General features: G+C 34.1%; 1 protein-coding gene across 1 annotated transcript; it reads right to left on the bottom strand.

The window, feature by feature from the left end:
* Positions 1-937: 937 nt before the first annotated feature.
* On the bottom strand, positions 938-18,646 carry MYCT1 (MYC target 1). The gene is made up of 2 exons (XM_006185461.3): positions 18,433-18,646; positions 938-3,554 (listed from the first exon to the last, which is right to left on the bottom strand). Exons 1-2 carry the CDS (start codon positions 18,629-18,631, stop codon positions 3,043-3,045), a joined length of 711 nt encoding a protein of 236 aa, XP_006185523.1. The 5' UTR covers positions 18,632-18,646; the 3' UTR covers positions 938-3,042.
* Between the last annotated feature and the right edge of the window lie 2,219 nt (positions 18,647-20,865).

Genomic DNA, 20,865 nt, shown 5'->3' with positions numbered 1-20,865 from the left:
TCTGGCTTTATTTCTTCACCTTGTGTAAATCAACCACTTCTTGCACTAAAATGAGGCACTTCTGCAGATCTTCAGTTTTTTTTCTTGTGGTTTTCATATGTTGTTAGGGTTCTTTTTCTTAATTTGAGAAAGTTTATTCCTAATTGCTTCAAGACATTAATATATTAGGCAAAATTCCAATTGAACCAATAGGACTTTCTGCTGATATCAGAGAACAGATTGCCAGAAGTTGGGGGCAGGAGGCAGGGGCAAAATGGGTGAAGGTGGTCAAAAAATGTATAAACTTCCAGTTATAAAATAAATAAGCCCTAGGGATGTGATATACAGCATGGTGACTACAGTTAATAATACTGCATTGTGTATTTGAAAGTTGCTAAGAGAGTAGATCTTAAAAGTTCTCATCTCAAGAAAAAAAATTGTGACTATGTGTGGTGATGGATGTTAATTAACTAAACTGGACTGTGGTGATCAGTTTGCAATATATACATGTATCAAATCCTTATGTTGTACACTCAAAACTAATATAGTGTTACATGTCAATTATAGCTCAGTTAAAAAGTTAATCCTCTAAAAAACTTAACTAAATAATTCTGGAATTGCTTGTTTATCTAGTGAGGTAAGAATCTAAATTAATGTTTTTAACAAATAACTTTTAATAAAAATATATTTTTAATTGACACAACATTGTAAACTGACAATATTTCAATAAAATATTTTAAAAAACAAAAAATTAACTTAGTTATTTTACATCTATATTAATTCATTAAAAACTCTGTTTCATGTACCTGTGATCTGTCTTTTTTCTGTCATACACTGTCAGATAAAATAGGGTTTGTGTCTCTGGAATAGTTTATAGAGATGGTTTAGACTGGGTTAAAATATCAAAGCAAGTAGGAAATAGTCATAGGTTGTTCCATAAATAAACTGTGAATCAAAATTGACATCAGTTTAATTTTATTTCATAATCAACTAAGTATTTCAAATAAAACAAATATAACTAAAAACGTCTCCAGTTTTTGCTTTAACTTCACATTTCATACTTTGCACAATATTTACAAGGTACTCATTTTGATCGCTTCACAACTTGGCAACGATTCTGCCAGATGGTTAAATACACCAGAGAATTTCTGCTTTCGTTTTCCTCGTTTGAGATAGGAAGCAGTTTTCACACCCAATATAAATTCTAGATAAAAAGCATACACTCTGTTGCCTTCTCATGTTAAACATTAAGGATGACATACAAGCAAAATATAGTCTTATTACAAAGTTAATGATCTCTTGAAATCTTATGTAGCTATACAATAACTGCTAAGTTTGTTAAAAACCAACTTACAATTGGATACCCCGCAAGTACTTTTTTCTTTTCCCCTTCCTTCCTTCCTCCTTCATTCCTTCCCTTCCTCCCTTTCTCCCTTCCTCCCTTCCTTCCTATCTTCCTTCCTGCCTTCTTCTTAAGGTAAATGGTATTAGAGAGCATCTATCTGTAGACATCTACTATAGACATTATTAAGAATAACTGTCCTTGAAGAACAATAGAAAATGTAAGCTAAATAAAAACAATAAAGAAAATACTATATGGAATCTTTTTTTTTTTTTAATGGAGGTACTGGGGATTGAATCTGGACCTCGTGCATGCTAGGCATGCACTCTACCACTGAGCAATACCCTCGCCCCCATACAGAATTTTTTATTATGTAAAAATTACTACATTCATGAGCCATATTCAGACACTATTAGCTGGGACTGCAGCGCTGCGGAAACTATAATGAGAATACATTTTTCTTCACTGAAAATCCCAGCATTCAGAGAAAGCAGCAGCAATATAAGCTAAATATTCACTATATCAGAAACAAGCCACAGGTCTTTTGAGTAATAATCCTGTGAACTCATGTCCTTAAATGAACAAGGGTAGCCACAGGCATCTGGCCACTGAAGCTCTCTGGTACCCACATGGGGGATGTACCTTCCTTTAAGAGGGTGGCTACCTGTGGAGGTGGACTCCTTAAATAACTGTCTGCACCAAGGACCGTTTGGCATAGTTTAACCATTATATGAAGACTCTTCACAGAATCCGAGGTTGAAATTCATAGAGAAGCAAACAAAAAATGACAACGGATGAGCCAAACCAGGAAGGAGGATTCTTCATGGTTGTAACATCTATTTGACAACTTTCTCTCCATGGGCTCTTCCTTATTTGTCTGTGAAGTTACAGAAGATCCCTAGATAACTTGCTAGATTTAAATGTAAGAAATAAAGTTTATCCTTTAAGAAATACGCAAGCTCAATGTTAGTTTGTTTGCAGGTCAAGTGAATTGGATCTTCTGTTGTTTTTGTAACAGCATAACCACAATGGTGAAGAAGTCAAATGATCATGTGAGTAAATCCAAAGATTTGGCCTTAATGATGTGGATAACTATTCTTGGAAAAAACACAAAAGGAGTCTAGAGGAAAAATAAATGTCAAAATTGCAATATTCTGCAACACCTACTGAGTTCAGCTTCCTTTGCCTGATCCCTCACTTCTCATAAATGAGTGGAATCAAGGAACTTTAGAATCTCCCCTGTTTTGTCAATCTGTATCCATATAATCCATTAAAAATCTAAGATTGTACAATAGCTACCTTGTCTTTCTAAAGAAAGTAAAATTTAAATTTCTTAGGATGGAAAAAAATTTTTAAAGTAACAGTGATTTTTCTCCCCCTTTATAGTCACATTGGACAGTGAATGAGGATTATAAACCACAAATATCTAGAATTCTCTTTTTAGTCTAAAATATAGTTACTGCATCTGGCTGATTCTTAGGTTAGAATCACTATCTTTAATAACCCTCATGTTGAAAACAAACTATATAAACATATAACTATTTGGAAAGATAGATTTTGTGAGACAAAGACAACAATGTGTTCAAAAGAAATGTGTTTTACATTGTAATATCCAACTTGCACGTTCGTATTTCAGCTTGGAAACTCATTAGTCATCTGGGCCACATCCTCAAAATTCTGCTTAGCCGATTAGAAACAAGTGGAAAGCGAAAGCATCCTACTCAGGAGTCTGGGAATGCCTTTATGATTGACTCGTAGGCGGGCGGGGGTGGTGTTGAAAGACCAATTCGAAGACTGTTACTGGACCAGTGGAAATCAGGACGGCCCAGACTGTGGGAAGTGTTGATGGTGGACGAGGTACGGGAAGAAGGGAAAGTCACCAGCTGACTCTCAGTTTCCACGGGAAGTGGTGGACTTTGCAGAAAGGGATGGAAAGTTGAGCCCCTGAAGCTTGATTTTCTGGGAAAGGAATTTGCTTGTTCCAGGGAAGCTTGTCGCTGGAAGGTGAGGCTGGCCAGGCTGAGGTTGCTTCGACGTTCACAGCCACTGTGGCGGTAAAATCCAGTCCTGTTCAGGCCGTGGGTGTAAGAAGACCGCGTTCGCCGGCTTGAGCTCCACTGGGAGATGGAGGCACTGGCTCTTCTTCGAGACAAACAAATAAACAAAGCCCAAATAAGTCCTCCAATTACAAGTGCAATTGCCATGGACACTGTGAAGGACATTATGAGATCCTCTGAAACAAAGAGAACAAATAGGTAATTTGCAGATAGGTGTTCAACTAAATACACAGGCAACATACAAATGATTACGTTGGAATATGTAACCTAAACAGATTTTGGATGAGGGAAATAGAAGATGGTATTTGGTGGATATGAATAAATGAAGCTGGTGTGCTTCCATTTACCAAAGCAAAAGGATAAAGGATATAAAATAACGTTTTTTTAGCTGTATCATTCCATATTGCTTAAGCTATTTTAATATCTTTCAGAAGTAAGTAATAAAAAAGTCTCGTTTTTTGAAAAAGTCGATTCTTTAGCTCATAAATTTTTCTAAAGTTGCCAATAGTCCAAAGATGATTTCTTTTTGAGTCACAGTAGTAACTAACATGCCAAAAATTGGTAAAGAATCTCATAGTCACACTGACTTTGCCTCTTCCTCTGTCTGCTTTTGTCCACCCATCTGCAGGCTGAATGATGCCTCCCTTCCTGTGCTCATTCTGAGACAGGAAGTGCTGGGCTGGAACCATCTGGGGGGCTGACTGATTTATGTCAGATTTCCTGAACTTCTGGACTGTCACCTGTATCTGACTGATTGATACCATAACCTGTGCAGACTACTAGGCTCTCTCTTGGTCCCCAAGCTGGTTCATGCTGTTATCACACCCTTGTTGTAATCATGAAATTCCTGTCCCCTGAATCTCCATAGACTCTCTGCTGTACGCCAGTATCCTCCAATTCACAAAATTTGTATTTGTTCAGATTTTCTATTGTAAGGAGGGAAAGATGCCTTTCCCAAATGGAAATTCTACCTTACTGCTTCTTCTTGTGAGCTAAAAACATATTCTTGAATAAAACTGGGTACAGAGTTCCTGCATTGAATGGAAAGACACTCTGGATATTCGAAGACCCCACCAGCCTTATCACCCACCACATTTCCTCACCCTCTACCGCAGGGTTTAACCCACAGCCTTGTTGATTTCCCCACTATCCCAAAGCCTGTCATTCTCTCTCAAATTCTGTGCATTTCCACACTTTTTTTCCAGATACCTAGATACAATTTTTAAATTTCTGTTTGGGAAATTCAGTATGTATTGAATTTTAAATATAGTCAACCCAATCAGTGACTGTGACACAGGAAAGAACACCAGCAGAAAATCCATCAAGTTGATCCCAGCCCAAGTTACCAACCCATAGAATCATGAGCTAAGTTAATGATTGTTTTAAGTCACTATGTGTTGGGGTGGATTGTTTCATAGCAAAAGCTAACGGATTCAGGGTTCCAAACTCATCTCTATTCCTGACATACTGCATGGTTTTTATAAAATTTGTTTAGACTTATTGATTTTATTACTTTTTTCAAGTGAAGGGTTTAGATTTTATGATTGCCAAAATTATTTCCAGTTTATTGTTTAATCTATGACAGTATATACAAAATCTATAATCCAGATATAACAAAGCAAACCAATATTAATTAGTACAAAAGAATAGTCATTGCTCCTTAATTTTAGGATAGATTTTAGTGTCCTTTTACCTTATATTGTCACCTTTATCTCCTATAGGAAGATTACATTTGTTATGTCCTATTTTCACAATTATCTTCACAAATGCTTATATCAAAATCTTCAAACAATTGTTTATATATCAAATCTAAGCAATAAATCCTTTATAATAAGAAGAGGACTTCTGAAATACGAGATGGTTTATGACAGATCTTCTAGACCAAGCATTGTTCTTCCAAAACGTCTCTCATCAAAATAATATTGATTCATAGCCTTAAAGTACAATCTCTTGAGACTAGAGTTTCACAGAGTTAGGCTTTATCTGGAAAAAGCAATAAATATAGTCAGAACCTAAAATTAGCCTTATTGGTAATATAGTAAAATTTCAAATTAAATTGTAACTATCAGTGCCCCCAAATATTTGGAACCTAAAAAAAGAATTATGGGAAATCTGGGTTGCCAAAGCAAAGAAACCATGTAAATCAGCATTTCCCAATGTTTCTTACAAAAAACAATAGAGAACAAGATGATCAAATAAAAATACACAAAAGCATGCCTTCAGTATATGTGGAAGACAAAAAAAAAAAAATCCAAACTTCAAGTTACCTAGAAAATAAACAATGAAAAACAGAAACCAGTAAATTATATATCCCATGCTTCTCCCACAAGCCATCACAGAAAAGAAGGGCAGTTCTGGAAATACTGCAAAAATAATGAGAAGTGTTCTGTCCCATGAGTACACTGACTACTGGAGAAGAAGGTTAAGAATCCAATCACAAAATATCACATATTTTATGATTCTATTTACACTAAATGTCCAGAATCACTCTCTATATAGTGATTGTGTGTGGCTGGGGGTGAGGTGGGAGGGAATGGGCAGGACCTCCAATGGAAACAGGGTTTCTTTTTGAAGGACAAAATGTTCCTAAATTAGATTGTGGTGATGGTCGCACAACTCTGTGACTATAACAAAACCATTTAATTGTATGCTTTAAGTGGATGAGTTATATGGTCAGTAAAATATATCTCAATAAAGCTGTTTGAAAAAAGAAAGAAAAAGGCAGATGCTCTTTGGAAACTACACAATGAAGGAGAAAAGAGGCAAGACTGAGGGGGAAATTTACGATCCTTCAAAACAAAAAACAATCAAAGGACATACAATCCTTCCCCACCACCAACCTCTAAAAATAAAAGTCAACCAGTAAAAACACCACACTTTGATACACTGAGCAAAAGATGAACCTAGAATGACTCCCAGGTTCTGGCGTGGGTTGGGGAGGGTGGTTTTCATATAACTCATCCACTTAAACATGCAATAATAATGGGAATTTGGGAAGCTGTAGTATGAATAGGAAAGAAATAACCTGGTCAGGAGAGATCCAAAGTCAGAAGAATGTAAAAATTATTCCAAAGCATCATATCATCTAATGTCCTAGAAGTAATGCCCTAAGAAGTAAGTAAGGTGGGTAGTGGTGATAAACTGAGGTTTAGAAGCTTTGGCTCCTAAGATCTAAATAAACATTTTTTTGTAGCAGTAACTGAATAATCAGATTAAATTTTAATGTTTAGAAATTTGAGCATCTCCTTCCTTGCTTTTGCCATTTTATGCAGTAATAGTTTTTTTCTTCATTTTAATTTCTATGTTTTTGATTTACAATGTTGTATTAGTTTCTGGTGTACAGCATAGTGATTCAGTTATACATATATATTTATATATGTATATGTTCTTTTTCATATTCTTTTTCATTGCAGTTTACTGCCAGCCATTGAATATGGTTCCCTGTGCTATACAGTAGAGCCTTATTGTGTATCTGTTCTGTACGTAGTAGTTTGCAGCGGCCAATCTCAAACTTCCAATTATGCAATAATAGTTTATCAAAGAATAGATTTGCTAGAGCAGATTTGAATCTGCATTATAATCATTAATATTAAACTTCCTTTAAGTTTTGTGTTGCTTATAATGGCTGCCTAAATTCTGATTGTCACTGAAAAATATTTTAATTGCTCTTAGAAAAGAACTAAATAAAAATCATGAACTACTCAAATACTTCATAAAACCAAGTCCTTTATCTTCGTTCCAAATAAGTATGTGAGTCGAGGCATTTTACTAAATTTGGTTTTTTTGGTTAAGAAAATACTAATTTTACCTTATTTCAATGAGTTTTTGACAATTTTTGTTCTTGTCAGACATATTACACATAATTTGAATAATTTATTATTGTAAATTATGAAGTGATCATTTGTCCCTGGAAGAGTTTATTCATTAAGTAGTTTATACTCCAGAGAATCCATAATTGATTACCGTGAAAAATACTTTAATCAAAGAATATGAATACTCACTCAGAAATTCTTTCTCCCTATTTAGAATAGAAAAATGAGAGATATACTATTGTCCATCTAACTGTTATTGTGCTTTTGAGTCAAAAAATAGTGCATTAGGTGGAGACCTAGATGGTAAACTGTAAACTCCTTTCTAAATTTGAACTTCTATTATTCCAAGCTAGAAATACTTGACTAAAACTGTGATTAAGAAAATTTTGATGTTGCAGGAATATAGTTTACAAAATGCAATTCTATTTTCATTTCATTATTTTGATAAATAATAATGCACATTTCTAATTTAATTAATTTAATTTATAGGTCTCAGACATCATTTTAAGTGTATTATATTGCTTAATTGTCAAACAACTAATTAGGGAAATGCTTTATTTCTTTGGTGTGTTGCAATATTTTCATATTTATCGAAAATGAAAGTGAAGAACTTAAAATACATTAAAAATGTACCTCTATAATACCAGATTTGGAACAGAAATATGTAGGGGAATTGTAGTAAAGCAGTGCTATGTATTCTACAGTCATATTTCCCTGAGTCAACAGCCTCCACTGGAGAATTTTAAATACCAACAACTTCAGATAGAGAATCAGAGATATAAGGTTTCAACTAAAATAAACTCTTAAAAATGCTTTACCTCAAACTCCTACTAATTTTATTGATATTGAAACAGAGTCTAAGGCTCATGTGGTAGAACTGACACTTGATTTGTTTTAAAAATTGAAGACTGACAATTAGCACTGGTCGGGGACTATTGCTTTCTTGCCTGTATGACATGAAATGAGATGACAAATACTCAGGTTTGCAAAGTGCATGCCTTTGATTTGTGTATAAACCTATGTAGCCACTAGGGCCTGATTGAGGATCCTAATCTCTAAGGCTATAAGAAGACATAATAGATGAGATTAAAGAGACATATTTACTTTATTTCAACTAAATGGAGATTAAAACCCAAAATCTTAAAATGGATTCAGTTCCCCGATAAAAGCATTTGAAGTTTACAGGTGTTTCTCTTAACGGTCTCAGTGCATATACCCTCTGAGCCTCTCCAACACAGTCTCTTCTGACCAATAAAATGTTCCAAATGGTTAATCTATAGCAAAAAGTAACATAAGGTTCATTTCAAGAAAAAAAATTAGAAACTTTTAAAATGCAGATCAAGGGAAAATAATATCTTGTCTGTTGAAGTGATTGAGAAAATTTGCAAAGACAACCCAAACACATGGAGTGAGAAAGGTATTAATATGTCAGATGACTATCTGACTTCCAAAATATATTGTTCTGGTCTAAGAAAACAAGGATAAAATTCAAATTCCAGTAAACAAGATGCTAAAGAATATGTTCAACCACCAAAATCTTCTTCAATGACAAATTTAAGTTTTGTGAGTAAAAAATGACTTTGGTGGCACTATAAAACTAGGACAATATTTCCAGGAGAGCAATTTGACAATAAATCTATTTTAAATAATTATTGTCTAATGCTTGATAATATCTCTGACACTGTGAACATATTGTCTGCCCAAATTTGGGGGAAATGACAAGGTAATTATGACTCAAAATATCATATCACTATCATCAACAGAAGACTATATAAAGGTAGAAATCTGAAAAGGGTTAAATAATATATTTTAAATGTACATGAGAATCACATGTACATTATACATATAATAATAAACGATTTAAATTCTGAATGAATATAAAGTAGGATAAGATGCAGCTATAGAAGTTATAAAAATGACATAAAAAAACTTACTACTTATGACATGAATTTGCTTAATTTTTCTTGTTTGGTTGAGTGCAAATACCATGAAAATGAGTTCCTAACCCATAAAGTCAGTCAAATATCTTTTTTAGAAAACGTTACAAAAATTCTTATCCCCTTGTTAGATGTGAAATTTTTTTTAATAGTTACAAATGATAATAATGACATAAGACTCTCTAAATCTTGCAGAAATATATGGTAAAAAAAACTTACCTATCTTGTTAAGCTCCCTTAAATCCAAAATGCAAAAATAAGTGTAGAAATACAGAAAAGCAATAAGAAAGAAATATCAAGTCATAATTATGGTACAGCCTATTCCTGAATGACCATGTAGAGATTCTTTTTATTTAACTAGAGTTAATGCTTTTTCTGACCCAAATTATAGAATCCATAAAATATATCATGAATACAGGATCTATTGGCCATTCAGCTTTAAATTTTCACATATGTAATTCCATTCCAGTAGATTTTTGACAATAAATTTTGGGAGCCCTCTTTTTTTTTTAGAAAAGAAAAACCTACTGTAAAAGAAAATGTATCTGAAAAATACATTGGCACAGATATTCCTTTTTATGAAGTCAATTTGCCTTTTTATTTCTCAACAGTTAGGGGAGGAAAAAGGAGCTATAATTTTACTTCATATAATTCCAGTACAGTGCAACTAAAGAGATCAAATGATTGCTTTAAAAATGCAGATCTCCCTACACAAGAAAAAGGAACAAACTCTAACGTTAATAAGGTGTCATATCAATTAAGTGTTACTATCCTATTTAGTAACATGTGACGGGAGTCCTCAATGAATGGCAGTTATTATTACCAATTATTGTACAACTTTCTTGAGTCATTTGATCTTTCTTGGTCTATATATTAGGGTCATTATAGTGCCTTCCAATTCTAAGATTCTAATATTGAATCTAGTTTTCAGTAAATCTAATTAATCCATACCTACAATTCTGTCCGTTAGTATCAAAATTTAGTCAAGGTCACCACCTAGTGGCCTTGAGTTGAATCGTTCTCATACCTGAAAAGTGATTTTATCTTTGACAATAGAACATTGGTTAATTAAAAAAAAAAAAAAAAAAAAAACCCTTTGCAATTATAAGAATCCTTAAGTTCAGCTATTACTGAAATAGGCTACGCTGTTCTTGGTACCCAACTTAAAGTGTATAGGAGGATGGTTCAGACAATAAGATTTTGGCAAAAAAACATTTTTAGGAAGAATATTTAAAGTTCAGAAAATGTTATTAACTACATAATTTAAACAAAGTATTTTCTATGTGTATCTTGTCTCCCAGAAAATCCTACTGCTCTGTTTTCAGAATATATCCAGAATTCAACTTCTCATTATCCACTTTGCCACCTCCCTGATCCAAGTCACCGTCATCTGTGACCTGGGATGTTACAGTAGGGTTCTGTCTGGTTCCTGCTTCCCTCCTTGCTCCCTTTCCCACAACTGCACTCAATTCTCAACACAGTAGCCAGAGTGAGCCTTCGAAAGTGGTAGTCAAAACACATCACTCTTCTGCACTAAACCCTTTATTTCTCCCAAACTAAACGTAAACTCCCCCAAATGGCCCTGAAGTTCCAGCCTGACCTATTCCCAGTCACCTGTGCATATCTCTACTCTTCCTCCAGCTCATCCTCTCCATCCACAGTGCTTTGTCTGCCATTCCTTAAACACATCCCATGTGCCCCTGACTTGGGGCCTTGCACTGGCTGTGCACCTACTCCTGAAATTCTCAACTCAGCCATCTGCCCTGGTGACTTCAGATCTTTGCTCACACCTTCTCACCAAGGCCTTCCCTGAACACCTTATTTAAATTTCATCCTGTTCCACCTCTGATGGCTGTCACTCTTGATTTTCTTTTCTCTTTCTAGATTACTGGAAACTAGACACTAAATTGTGGGACAAACAGCAAAAATCTGGGAGAGCTGGAAGTGGTTCTGGCCAAAGGCAAAAGGCATTAAGTCACACTCTGAATGTAATTAGTCAACAGTATTGTTAGGGCAGAAGGTAAATTAAGTTATGTTCCATATGAACAAGGTAGACCATCCCTTTCTGTCTATGACAAAACAACGTGTCTCAAACCACTGGGATGGAATATAAAATATGGATCAAAAGTATTTTTAAAAATCAGATTGAAGCCATCAGAGACCTACCAAAACCACTAACTTGAGGGCGCAAATTCCAAAGAAATACAATCTCTCATCACAATAATCTGTAAAGAGAGGCAAAAATCTGAGTAGAACTCTGTGCAACCTCAGTAGGCTTGGAAAACAGGAGTTGGAGTTCAGGTGACACCAAGAAAGACAGACTCTGGGCAACATTCTAGACTCTGAGTTGGGCTTCCAAAGAGCTACTCTTATTACTATTAAAAGTAATAGCAAAAGGAAAAAAAAAAGTAGAGACGACCTCACACAGACAGAAATACACTTGACCTTGAACAACACAGGTTTAAGCTGGGTGAGTCCACTTATAAGCAGATTTTTTTTTTTCAATAAATACACACTAGTGCTTTCCTCTGGGGATGATGTAGACAGGGACTGACTAAGAAGTGTCATCAGGGAACTTTCTGGGTGGGTGATAATGTTCTGTATCTGGATTGAGGTTTGGATTACGTAGGTGTGTTATGTATTTGTCAAAATTCAGCAAATGCTCAGTTATGATCTGTGCACTTCATTTTTGTTCATTTTACACATTTTATTGTGTGTAAATTTGGCCCTAAAAGGAAAAAAATAACTACGAAAAATATTGAATTCTTGTTAATGATATACATGCTGAATTAACTAGGGGGAAGTGTATGGATATCTATAACTTACTTAGAAGAATAAACTAATAGATGAGTAGATAAAAATGAGCATTATAAAATGTCAATAATAGAATCTAAGTGATAGGGATACAAATATTCACTATAAAGTTTTTCAAATTTTTCTGTATATTTGAACATTTCATAATAAATTTTAGAAAAACAAATGAGAGAGCATAAACAACTTTAAGGCAATACATTTAGAAATTTACTTAAAATGAGCAAATTCCCAGAAAACACAAACTGCCCTAAACTAATAGAAGAATCCATAGAAAATCTGAGTACTGTAATATTGTTAAAGGAACTGAGGGAGGGATAAATTAGGAGTTTAGGATTAACGTATACACACTACTGTATATAAAGTAGATAACCAACAAAGGCCTACTGTACAGCACAGGGAACTAGACTCAATACTTGTAATAACTTATAGTAGAAAAGAGTCTTTTCTTTTATGTATTTTATATATTCTTTTAATATATATGTGTGTGTAATTGTCTCACTTTTCTGTACACCTGAAACTAACAGCAACAATGTAAATCAACTATACTTCAATTAAAACATAAAAATAAATGAGTTCATTAGCTCTTCTTTTTTTAGATTCCACATATGAGTGATATCATATGATATTTTTTCTTTCTCTTTCTGGCTTACTTCACTTAGAATGATGATCTCCAGGTCCATCCATGTTGCTGCAAATGGCATTATTTTATTCTTTTTTATAGCTGAGTAGTATTAAGACTTGCAAATATTAACTACCATATATCAAAATAGATAAGAAAAAGTCAAATTTCTTCTGTATATCACAAGGGAACTATATTCAATATTTTGTAATAATCTTTAATGAAAAAGTATATGAAAACAAGTATATGTATGTATATGTATGACTGAGACATTATGCTGTACACCGAAGATTCATATTTTGTAACTGACTATACATCAATTAAAAAAAGAAAGAAAGAAGGATATACTACACTTTCCTGTCAGATGACTGTGCTATCTCAAAGGGTGAAATGATTGGAAATCTATACCTGGAATTCATGTGGACCATTTAGTGATCATCTTCAGAAACATATTTTAAAATGCTCTCCTGTGGATTTTCCTTAAAGTGATTGCAATTTTATTGAAAGTGGACTGATTTGGGAAATAAAAACTATTTATTTGGGAAAAAAATAAAAAATTAAAATAAAGTGTCATTTAAAACCTTTCTATTAAAAAACTACAGATAAATACACTGGTGAAATTTTTCAAACATTTAAACAATAAACAATGCCAGTCTTACACAAACATTTCCAGATAATAGAAAACATTTCCCAACCTGTTTTAGGAAGTCTGTGTAAACTTGATACAAAACCTGACAAGGCTATCACAAGAAAAGACTACTTATTACAGGCAAATTTCTCTCATTCATGTAGATGTAGAAATTCAGGACCCTATTAAAAAATATGTTCCTCTAAGTTCTACCTCAAACCTACTGAATAACAATCTCTGAGCATGGAGTTCAGTAAGAGATGAATTTTCAAACTTGTTTCTGTGGAATTGAGATGCAGCAGTTTTAAAGACAAGCATTTGTAAACACTTGTTTTTCAAACTTCCTAGATAACCAATATAAAGGAAGTAATTAGTAGGCTGTTAATATGAAATGATGCATAGATATCCAAGAGCTCTAAAAATACAAATTAAAGATATGCATTTGAAATAGAGTCGGTCTTTGTTTACTATTTGAGAAGAGGGAAAGTAAAGAACCTCATTGGGGTGTATGCCCAGCCCATAAACCTTTTCCCTCCTTGACTTCTCCAGAAACATCTTACTCCCATCAGGAGTAGAGCCCAAAGTGATATAGTTTTCTACAAGTTAAGGAATCAACTTTTCAGCTGTTAACCAAAGTTTTCTCCTCTTGACAGCACTTAACTGCCCAAGAAATCCATGAACAGCTCTCCATCTCTTCAGTTATCTTGGAGAGGATTAGGGCTGTTATCAAGGATACACAGAAAAAAGGAAACGTTGATGTTGAGAATGACTAACAAGATTATTAAATGTATAGAATAGATGATTGTCTTGAAAATCAATTGTTTTACTGTGACCACTAGACATTTGAGAGATGACAGTGGTTTTGTTGTTTGTTGTTGTCTATTGTAGTTTCAAAATGCTAAGAGCCTAAAGGAGTCAGGAACATCCCTTTTTGCTACAATAAACAGTACTTGGAAAAATAAACTTTGGGCTAGGAGTCATGCTTATGTCGACTTGGGCTGCTATATAAAATACTATAGATTGGTGACTTAAACAACGATACCTATTTCTCACAGTTCTGGGGCCTAAGAGGTCCAAGATCCAGGTGCCAGCATGGTCAGGTTCTGGTAAGAGCCCACGTCCTAGCCTCAGTGCATGCACACAAACAGATGGAGAGAGAGCAGTATCTCTTCCTCTTCTTATAGGGCCATTAACCCCATTATGGGCACTTCCATCCTCTAGTTTTACCCGAATTACCTCTCAAAGGCCCCATCTCCAAATGACATTGCATTTGGGGTTAAGACTTCAACATATGACTTGGGGGTGGGATAGGCATAAGCATTCAATGCATAAGTCAATTTTCAGAAGCTGTGTAAAAAGAGAAGTTTTGGAGAGAGAAGAAGAGCTATAAAGTATGTGACCAGTAAGTGCTCTGGAAAAGGGGCCATCACTCCATCTCTGATATACAGCCTAACCTCAAGAGGTGCCTGTAGCCCAGGGTTATGGAAGATCGATCATTCAACATTCAACATGTTTTGTGCCACTTAGACAGATGGAAAAGTACATGAACAAGGATCAGTAGACCAGAAAGGGCATACAGAAAGGAAAAACCATGCCATTACATATATTGCATGGACCATATAAGTCAGATTGTACTGCAAGAGCCCCCAGCAGTGGAATCAAGAAGAAAGGACAATGCCCCTAAAGCAGATAAGAAATACCCATCAGCAGAGTCAGAGGAGATCAGAACCTGATCAAGAAACAATGACCTTCTCCTTCCGATACTCTTGATAATATATAGCTTCCACCCCAACCGCACCCTATTTCCAAATTTAGAGGAAAGTCCTAAGGCAGAGAAAAGTGGGGAGACTTGAAGTAACTAAATTGAAAATAATTATGCTAAATCAGGTGAAACTTTTTACATTGACATTCAAAACTATAAATCAGCAAATAGCATTATTTCGTTCTTTTTTATGGCCAAGTAGTATTCCATTGTGTGTAACATATATAATACATATATCCTCTTTATCCAATATTCTGTCGATGGACATTTAGGTTGCTTCCGTGTCTTGGCTAAAACTAACACAACATTGTAAATTGACTATACTTCAATTAAAAAATTAAAAATAAAAACTACACAAATCTGCCTCAAACCATTCACTTCTCCACAAATAAGACTTGTGTGTTTTTACTTCTGCATATTTGCTGATAACATTTCTCCTGAACTCCCTGAAATTCTCCAACTATACCTTATTTATCTCACCAACACCTGACACATTGCCTAATATGTAAGGAGTGGTCAGTCAATGCTTCTGATTAAATTAATGAGCTGGATAGATAAATGAATGAATGAATGAGTTAATAATAAGTTAATATAGGAAAACTGAATGATTAAAATGTCCTTACTGGAAGTATCTCCCTATTTGAACCTTATCTGATTTATAGGAATTTTTTTTTAAGAAGAATTAGGAACCATATCTTCCATATTTGATTTTTTTAACTAATAACAATCATTGTCATTTTACCATATACTATCTTGTGTTATTTCATAACAACATAAGCATACATTTGCATATGTATGGACACAAAATCTCCTCCAATAGTATAATCTTCTTGTGGACAGACAGTTTTGGTGAGGATTAAATAAGGTGAATAAATACAAGTTCTTAAACCAATAACTTTCCTAATTTTGCACAATGCTAGCCAAAAGAGAGAAAATGCATAAGAAGGCAAAAAGTATAACCAAACAGTCTTCTATTTAGGACTTTAAATACCAAGAGACTAACCAAGCTTGGAGACACTTGTCTACTATTTCATTAAAGCAGAGTGCAGCAAACTTTCACAGGTTATATTTCTGCTGTTTCCATGGGATGTTTATAGGGATGGGAAGTGCATTCAAGAAAGTAAAAGTAAGAAATGCAAGGTATGGCCTTCAGCTGTGTTGTCACTCTCAGGCCAATTTTATTGCCAACCATTGCACCAATTACTGCAATGCTTGTGCAAAATGTAATGTTTCCGTGGGGGATTACCAAGAAAATTCAAGCTATCGTTATTGGAAATAACCTCGTGTCATTATCTTATTTTTCAACATTCATTAAAGCAAACCAGGAAAATTATATTTGGAAAGCAAATTTTTATGCAACCTAAGTCTGGGAAATTTGTATGGTTCAATGTACAAGTTTTGCTTTTCTAAACTGTTCTTTGTCTATTCTCTGAATTCAAAATCCCAGGCAGACAATTGATTTCAGAAGTAATAAACAATGTATCACACTACATTTACAAGATTTTCAAATAATATCTTTGTGATGACAGTGATCAAGATAGATAACAATTTAGATACAAAAAGAAATAAAAATGTAAAAGATCAGCATTTATATTTTAGAAAAATTTTGCATCATATATTCACATATACATTTTTTGCACTTTGAACTTAATATTTTTTACCCCAAAGGAAATAGTGTGATTTTTTAATATATTTTCCCCATGCCATCAAACATTATAACATTATATCTGCTCAACATATTTGTTTGGCTTTGTTAATGCTTATCGATACAACACTCCCCTTCCTGGTTTTCATTATTTCCATCTATTTTCCATTGTATTCACACTGTAAGATAAAGAAACCCTAGAAACTATCTTTGGAACAATAAGTTTGAATTCCTTATTAAGCATAGATTTCTATATTTTAAAAAAAATTAAGATTGGTAAATAGACTCCAATTAAATATTCTGTTATTAATTTGGGTTTATTTTATAATGGTTATCCATGTTTTAGTTAGTGGATAATGATTTTTTTCCTTCAGTCCTTAATTAAACCTGCAATTTAACTTTGATCTGAAAAAGATAAATTTGGCTTTGACAGATTATTTTTTGCAGTAAGAGTTACTTTGTTTTTGAATAATTTATACAGTTACTTGATTCTGCAGTGATGAGTTTTGTGTAAACACACTAACACACTAGCTGTTTTTCAGCCTGTGTTTAGTATAATCACTTTCTCTGTAAAAGAGGACAGCAAACAGTATTGTAACAAACACATATAATTAAGACTCTCACAATTCAAAGGCTTATTGTCTATTGGTGTCTACCTAGAATAACTTATTACCAAAGCCACTCTTTACAATGTGCGGGTATAGTTTACTTTCTGCTTCTTAATTTTTATAATAATTATATTAGGATGTTTACTCATGCCTCTTATTTTCAGGCTTGAAGCAAACATAAATGGTTGATGGTAAAAGGAATTAGTTAACTCCCTTCGTGCACATTCTGTGATGGTGGACCACCAGGTAAGGTGGTTAGGGGCAGGCAGCACGGCTGCTCACTGGTCACCTGATAGCTCCCAAAATGTCCCTTGGAATCACAACAGAAAAGCTGAAATAGTTCTCAGAGACTAAAACCTTGTTCTAGATCAATCAATCAGGCTATCCATCTCTTCACAAACTCCGTTTTCTCCTTTAAAGTTTTTCTTTTCTGAATTTAATTCAACTTGCCCCCTTTATTTTTAAAATTTCCCTGAACCCAAAAATACATGTCAATTTTACATCCAAGCCTTTCTGCCCCTTAAATCTAGCCTTGAAAGTCTGGTGGTTTTGACCTCAGCGCTGTCCTGCTGCTCAGACTTGTCTAGAAGCTGCCTCTGAATTCAGCCAAAAAGAATTTTTGTAGCATTCTTTTTCCCCTCATGGTAGGTTTTCTTTGTAATGTTACATGTGATGTTATTTCCACTTAACATTTTCTAATACAATTTTTTCCTCTAATTTCATTATATTCTTATTTATCTATGTCATCACACTCTTCCAGTACGGATTTGTTGTTTGGATTCACTTTGGAAATTTAAACATTGTATAACATTGACAATGCAAGTTAAAATAATCTCTATGGAAATTCTGAGGTTCATTAAGTAAGGTACATATCTATAGAACCTTAAGACAAACAAAACTTAATTTTCCAACAAAATCCACATTATCACATTCCAAACAGCAATTACTTCCACCTCTTTTCTCACTTATATTCTTATTATTTTCTAATTATATTTCATAACATCAGCCAAAATCTATACTTGTTGCCCAGATTCTTCTGGAATCACTTCATAGCCCACCTTACAGACATTTCATCCGAACAAATTTTTTTTTGCATTGTATCTATGAAAGCTTTAGGTAATCAATTTACAGTAAACAAAATGTCTCTGAGATTTCCAATATTTCAATAACATGCAGTACATTTCTTTGCATTTTAATTTCAAATTTAAAGTAGTTAAAGAATATCTTACCCCAAAAGTTTTCTGGCCATGGACTCCCTAAACTTGTTGTGTTATTAGCCATAATATCCACAAGGAATAGGAGAGGGAGAAGAAAACAAGAAAGAAAAGCCAGTATGTCCAAAAGAAGCACTTTGAATTCTATGTCTTTGTGGTTCAGAGAGAGAGAAAAATAATTTTCACACCACCCCTCATATACTTGTGTTTGCATAAAAGGAAATAAGTGTATCATGTTTCCTGCTTTTATACTCAAATTAGCAACTGTTTTCCTTATCTTGGAATTCCACATGGTTCCTGAGACACAAAACAATTTCCTTCTCGTCATTTCCTCGGCTACGTTGCTAAGTGCCCTCCTTTCCACTGTCTCCAAACTGCTTTGGGGATTAGAGGTCCCCTGTCTTGTTCTTTCCTCATCTCCTACAGAGGTACAGAGGAAGATTTCTGACTCTCAGCTACAGCACTTTGGCCTAAATTTATATAGACTAAAGAAATAGACTGCTTTCCCAGGTTTGAAATCTGTATTTACATAGTAAGTTAGGAGGGAAAATTCTTCAGAAATCCATATTCTCTTCCAGTACAATTAATTTTATCTACTACCTATTCTTTATAAATCTCAGTTACTTACTAAAATTCTTAACAACTCTTGGTCTATTTAGTATATTAATTTTGAAAAGTTATTTCTTTAATTTATAAATATTAATCTGTAATGTAATTTTGTATTTAATTTTTTATTACAATTGATAGGTGAATATGAGAAAAATCAGTTTCTACGCTGAAGGGTCCTATGGAAAAGCAAACAGGGGAAACATTAATGCCAACATTCGGTTCCAACAGAGGTTAAGGGCTATCATCAGGAGTACATTGATCACAGTGATTTTTGTCTGCTTGGAGAAGTGATGACCTTGGTACTGAGTATAACAGTATGAAAACAATTACAGCAAGTGGAGAAAGGGTAATAAGGTAGAAAGAACAACATAAACAGAGGAGAAGATTCATTACAATTCACACTGTGGGTATTTGGGTGTGACTATAGTGGCAAGTGTGGACATAGGAAAGAATTACATGAGACTGTTCAGGAAATGTAGGTTAGTTAAAATTTCAAGAGTCTTTATCTGCAAGCTTTATTAGCTCAGACTGGATCCTCTGAGCACTGGGAAGCCATTGAAAGTAGGAGTAACAGTGCCAGAACGTAATTAATGACTGCATTAAACTGCATTCAGGGATCTGGTTTCCTCAATCTTCGATTAACTCTAACATTAACTCTTACGTAACTTGCATTCACCTTAATTGTCATCACAGTATGATTTAGCGTGAGCAATAAGCATCTTTATGAAGTCAGTGCTATATTCCTGAGAAGCTCTAGGAAACTCTGAAAATCGTTAACATGAAGTTTATCCCATATTAATTTTGCAGTCCTAATTCTCCAAAATTAGCTTGTTTCTGCTCATTTTCTTAATTTTGATATATTTATATTAACTGTAAATATATTGGAAATTAAAATAGACACCTAAAAGAGAATAATGGAATGTTACAGGAAATTTAGAGATTTCGCAGAGAAAATATGAAAACTCATCTTTATAATGTTCTTGCTAAAGTTTATTTCCATATACTCGACTATCATACTCATCTTTTTGCTTAAGAAAAAAAAGGGGGGTTCATATTTTAATAGTTATCTTTACTTTTCAATATTTTTGACAGAATTTATAAAAATAGAAAAGTAAAAGGCCACCTGATTTCTGAAACAACATAATCTGGATGAAAATATATTGAAATGCTTCTAAATTCTTCAGTTATTCATCAATTATTATATATATTTTAAGTATACAATTTGTATTATTACAGGCTACCTGATTCAATAGATACTCATTTCAAAAATGGACACATTTTTGTAAAGAGTTATATAGAGTGCATTTGACCCAAAACAGCAAACCAGATGAGCAAAGAGGATGAGTCTGGCTTGGTCGAAATGTCTTTGGTGCAGAAGCCAAGCTCCATCCATCTCAGGGTTGGGACGCGGGCTGAGACTTCCTTTCATTGTTTCATGTTCAATCACCTAGATTTTCTCGCAGTTTTCACTTCTGCAGATGTTCAGAACTCAGTCAAAGCCCTGAAGAAAATGTGTTTTCTATCACTTGCTGACCTAGGAATATTTTTCTTTTCTGTGAAGAGCTTCTTAGTAGCATTTGTTCTTGTCTGTCCATGTAATTTGCTGGGTAAAGGATTCCTATTTCCTCTGGCGGAGATCCACACACGTGAGCGCTTCTGTCTGTGTGATTTTCAGGTCCCACGACTTGCCGTGCCGAAACAGGAAGTTGATTTTTATCTTTAAAGAAGATGTGAGGTCTGTTCTTCTGCTGTTCATTATTCCACAAGTTATGTCTTCAGATCTGTATTCTCCAATAGTCATAAGGTATATTAAAAGGTTGTTCTTTCCTCAGAGAGACA

The sequence above is a fragment of the Camelus ferus genome, chromosome 8 (genome assembly GCF_009834535.1).
Source record: "Camelus ferus isolate YT-003-E chromosome 8, BCGSAC_Cfer_1.0, whole genome shotgun sequence".
Classification (NCBI taxonomy): domain Eukaryota; kingdom Metazoa; phylum Chordata; class Mammalia; order Artiodactyla; family Camelidae; genus Camelus; species Camelus ferus.
This window is presented reverse-complemented; position numbering and strand designations above follow the sequence as displayed.

Excerpts from the sequence above, each read along its gene's own strand:
- MYCT1 (XM_006185461.3), bottom strand. The coding sequence starts at position 18,631 with ATGCAAACACAAGTATATGAGGGGTGGTGTGAAAATTATTTTTCTCTC. Across the intron at positions 3,555-18,432 it reads ATGGCCAGAAAACTTTTGGG|AGGATCTCATAATGTCCTTC; the intron begins GTAAGATATTCT and ends TCTTTGTTTCAG.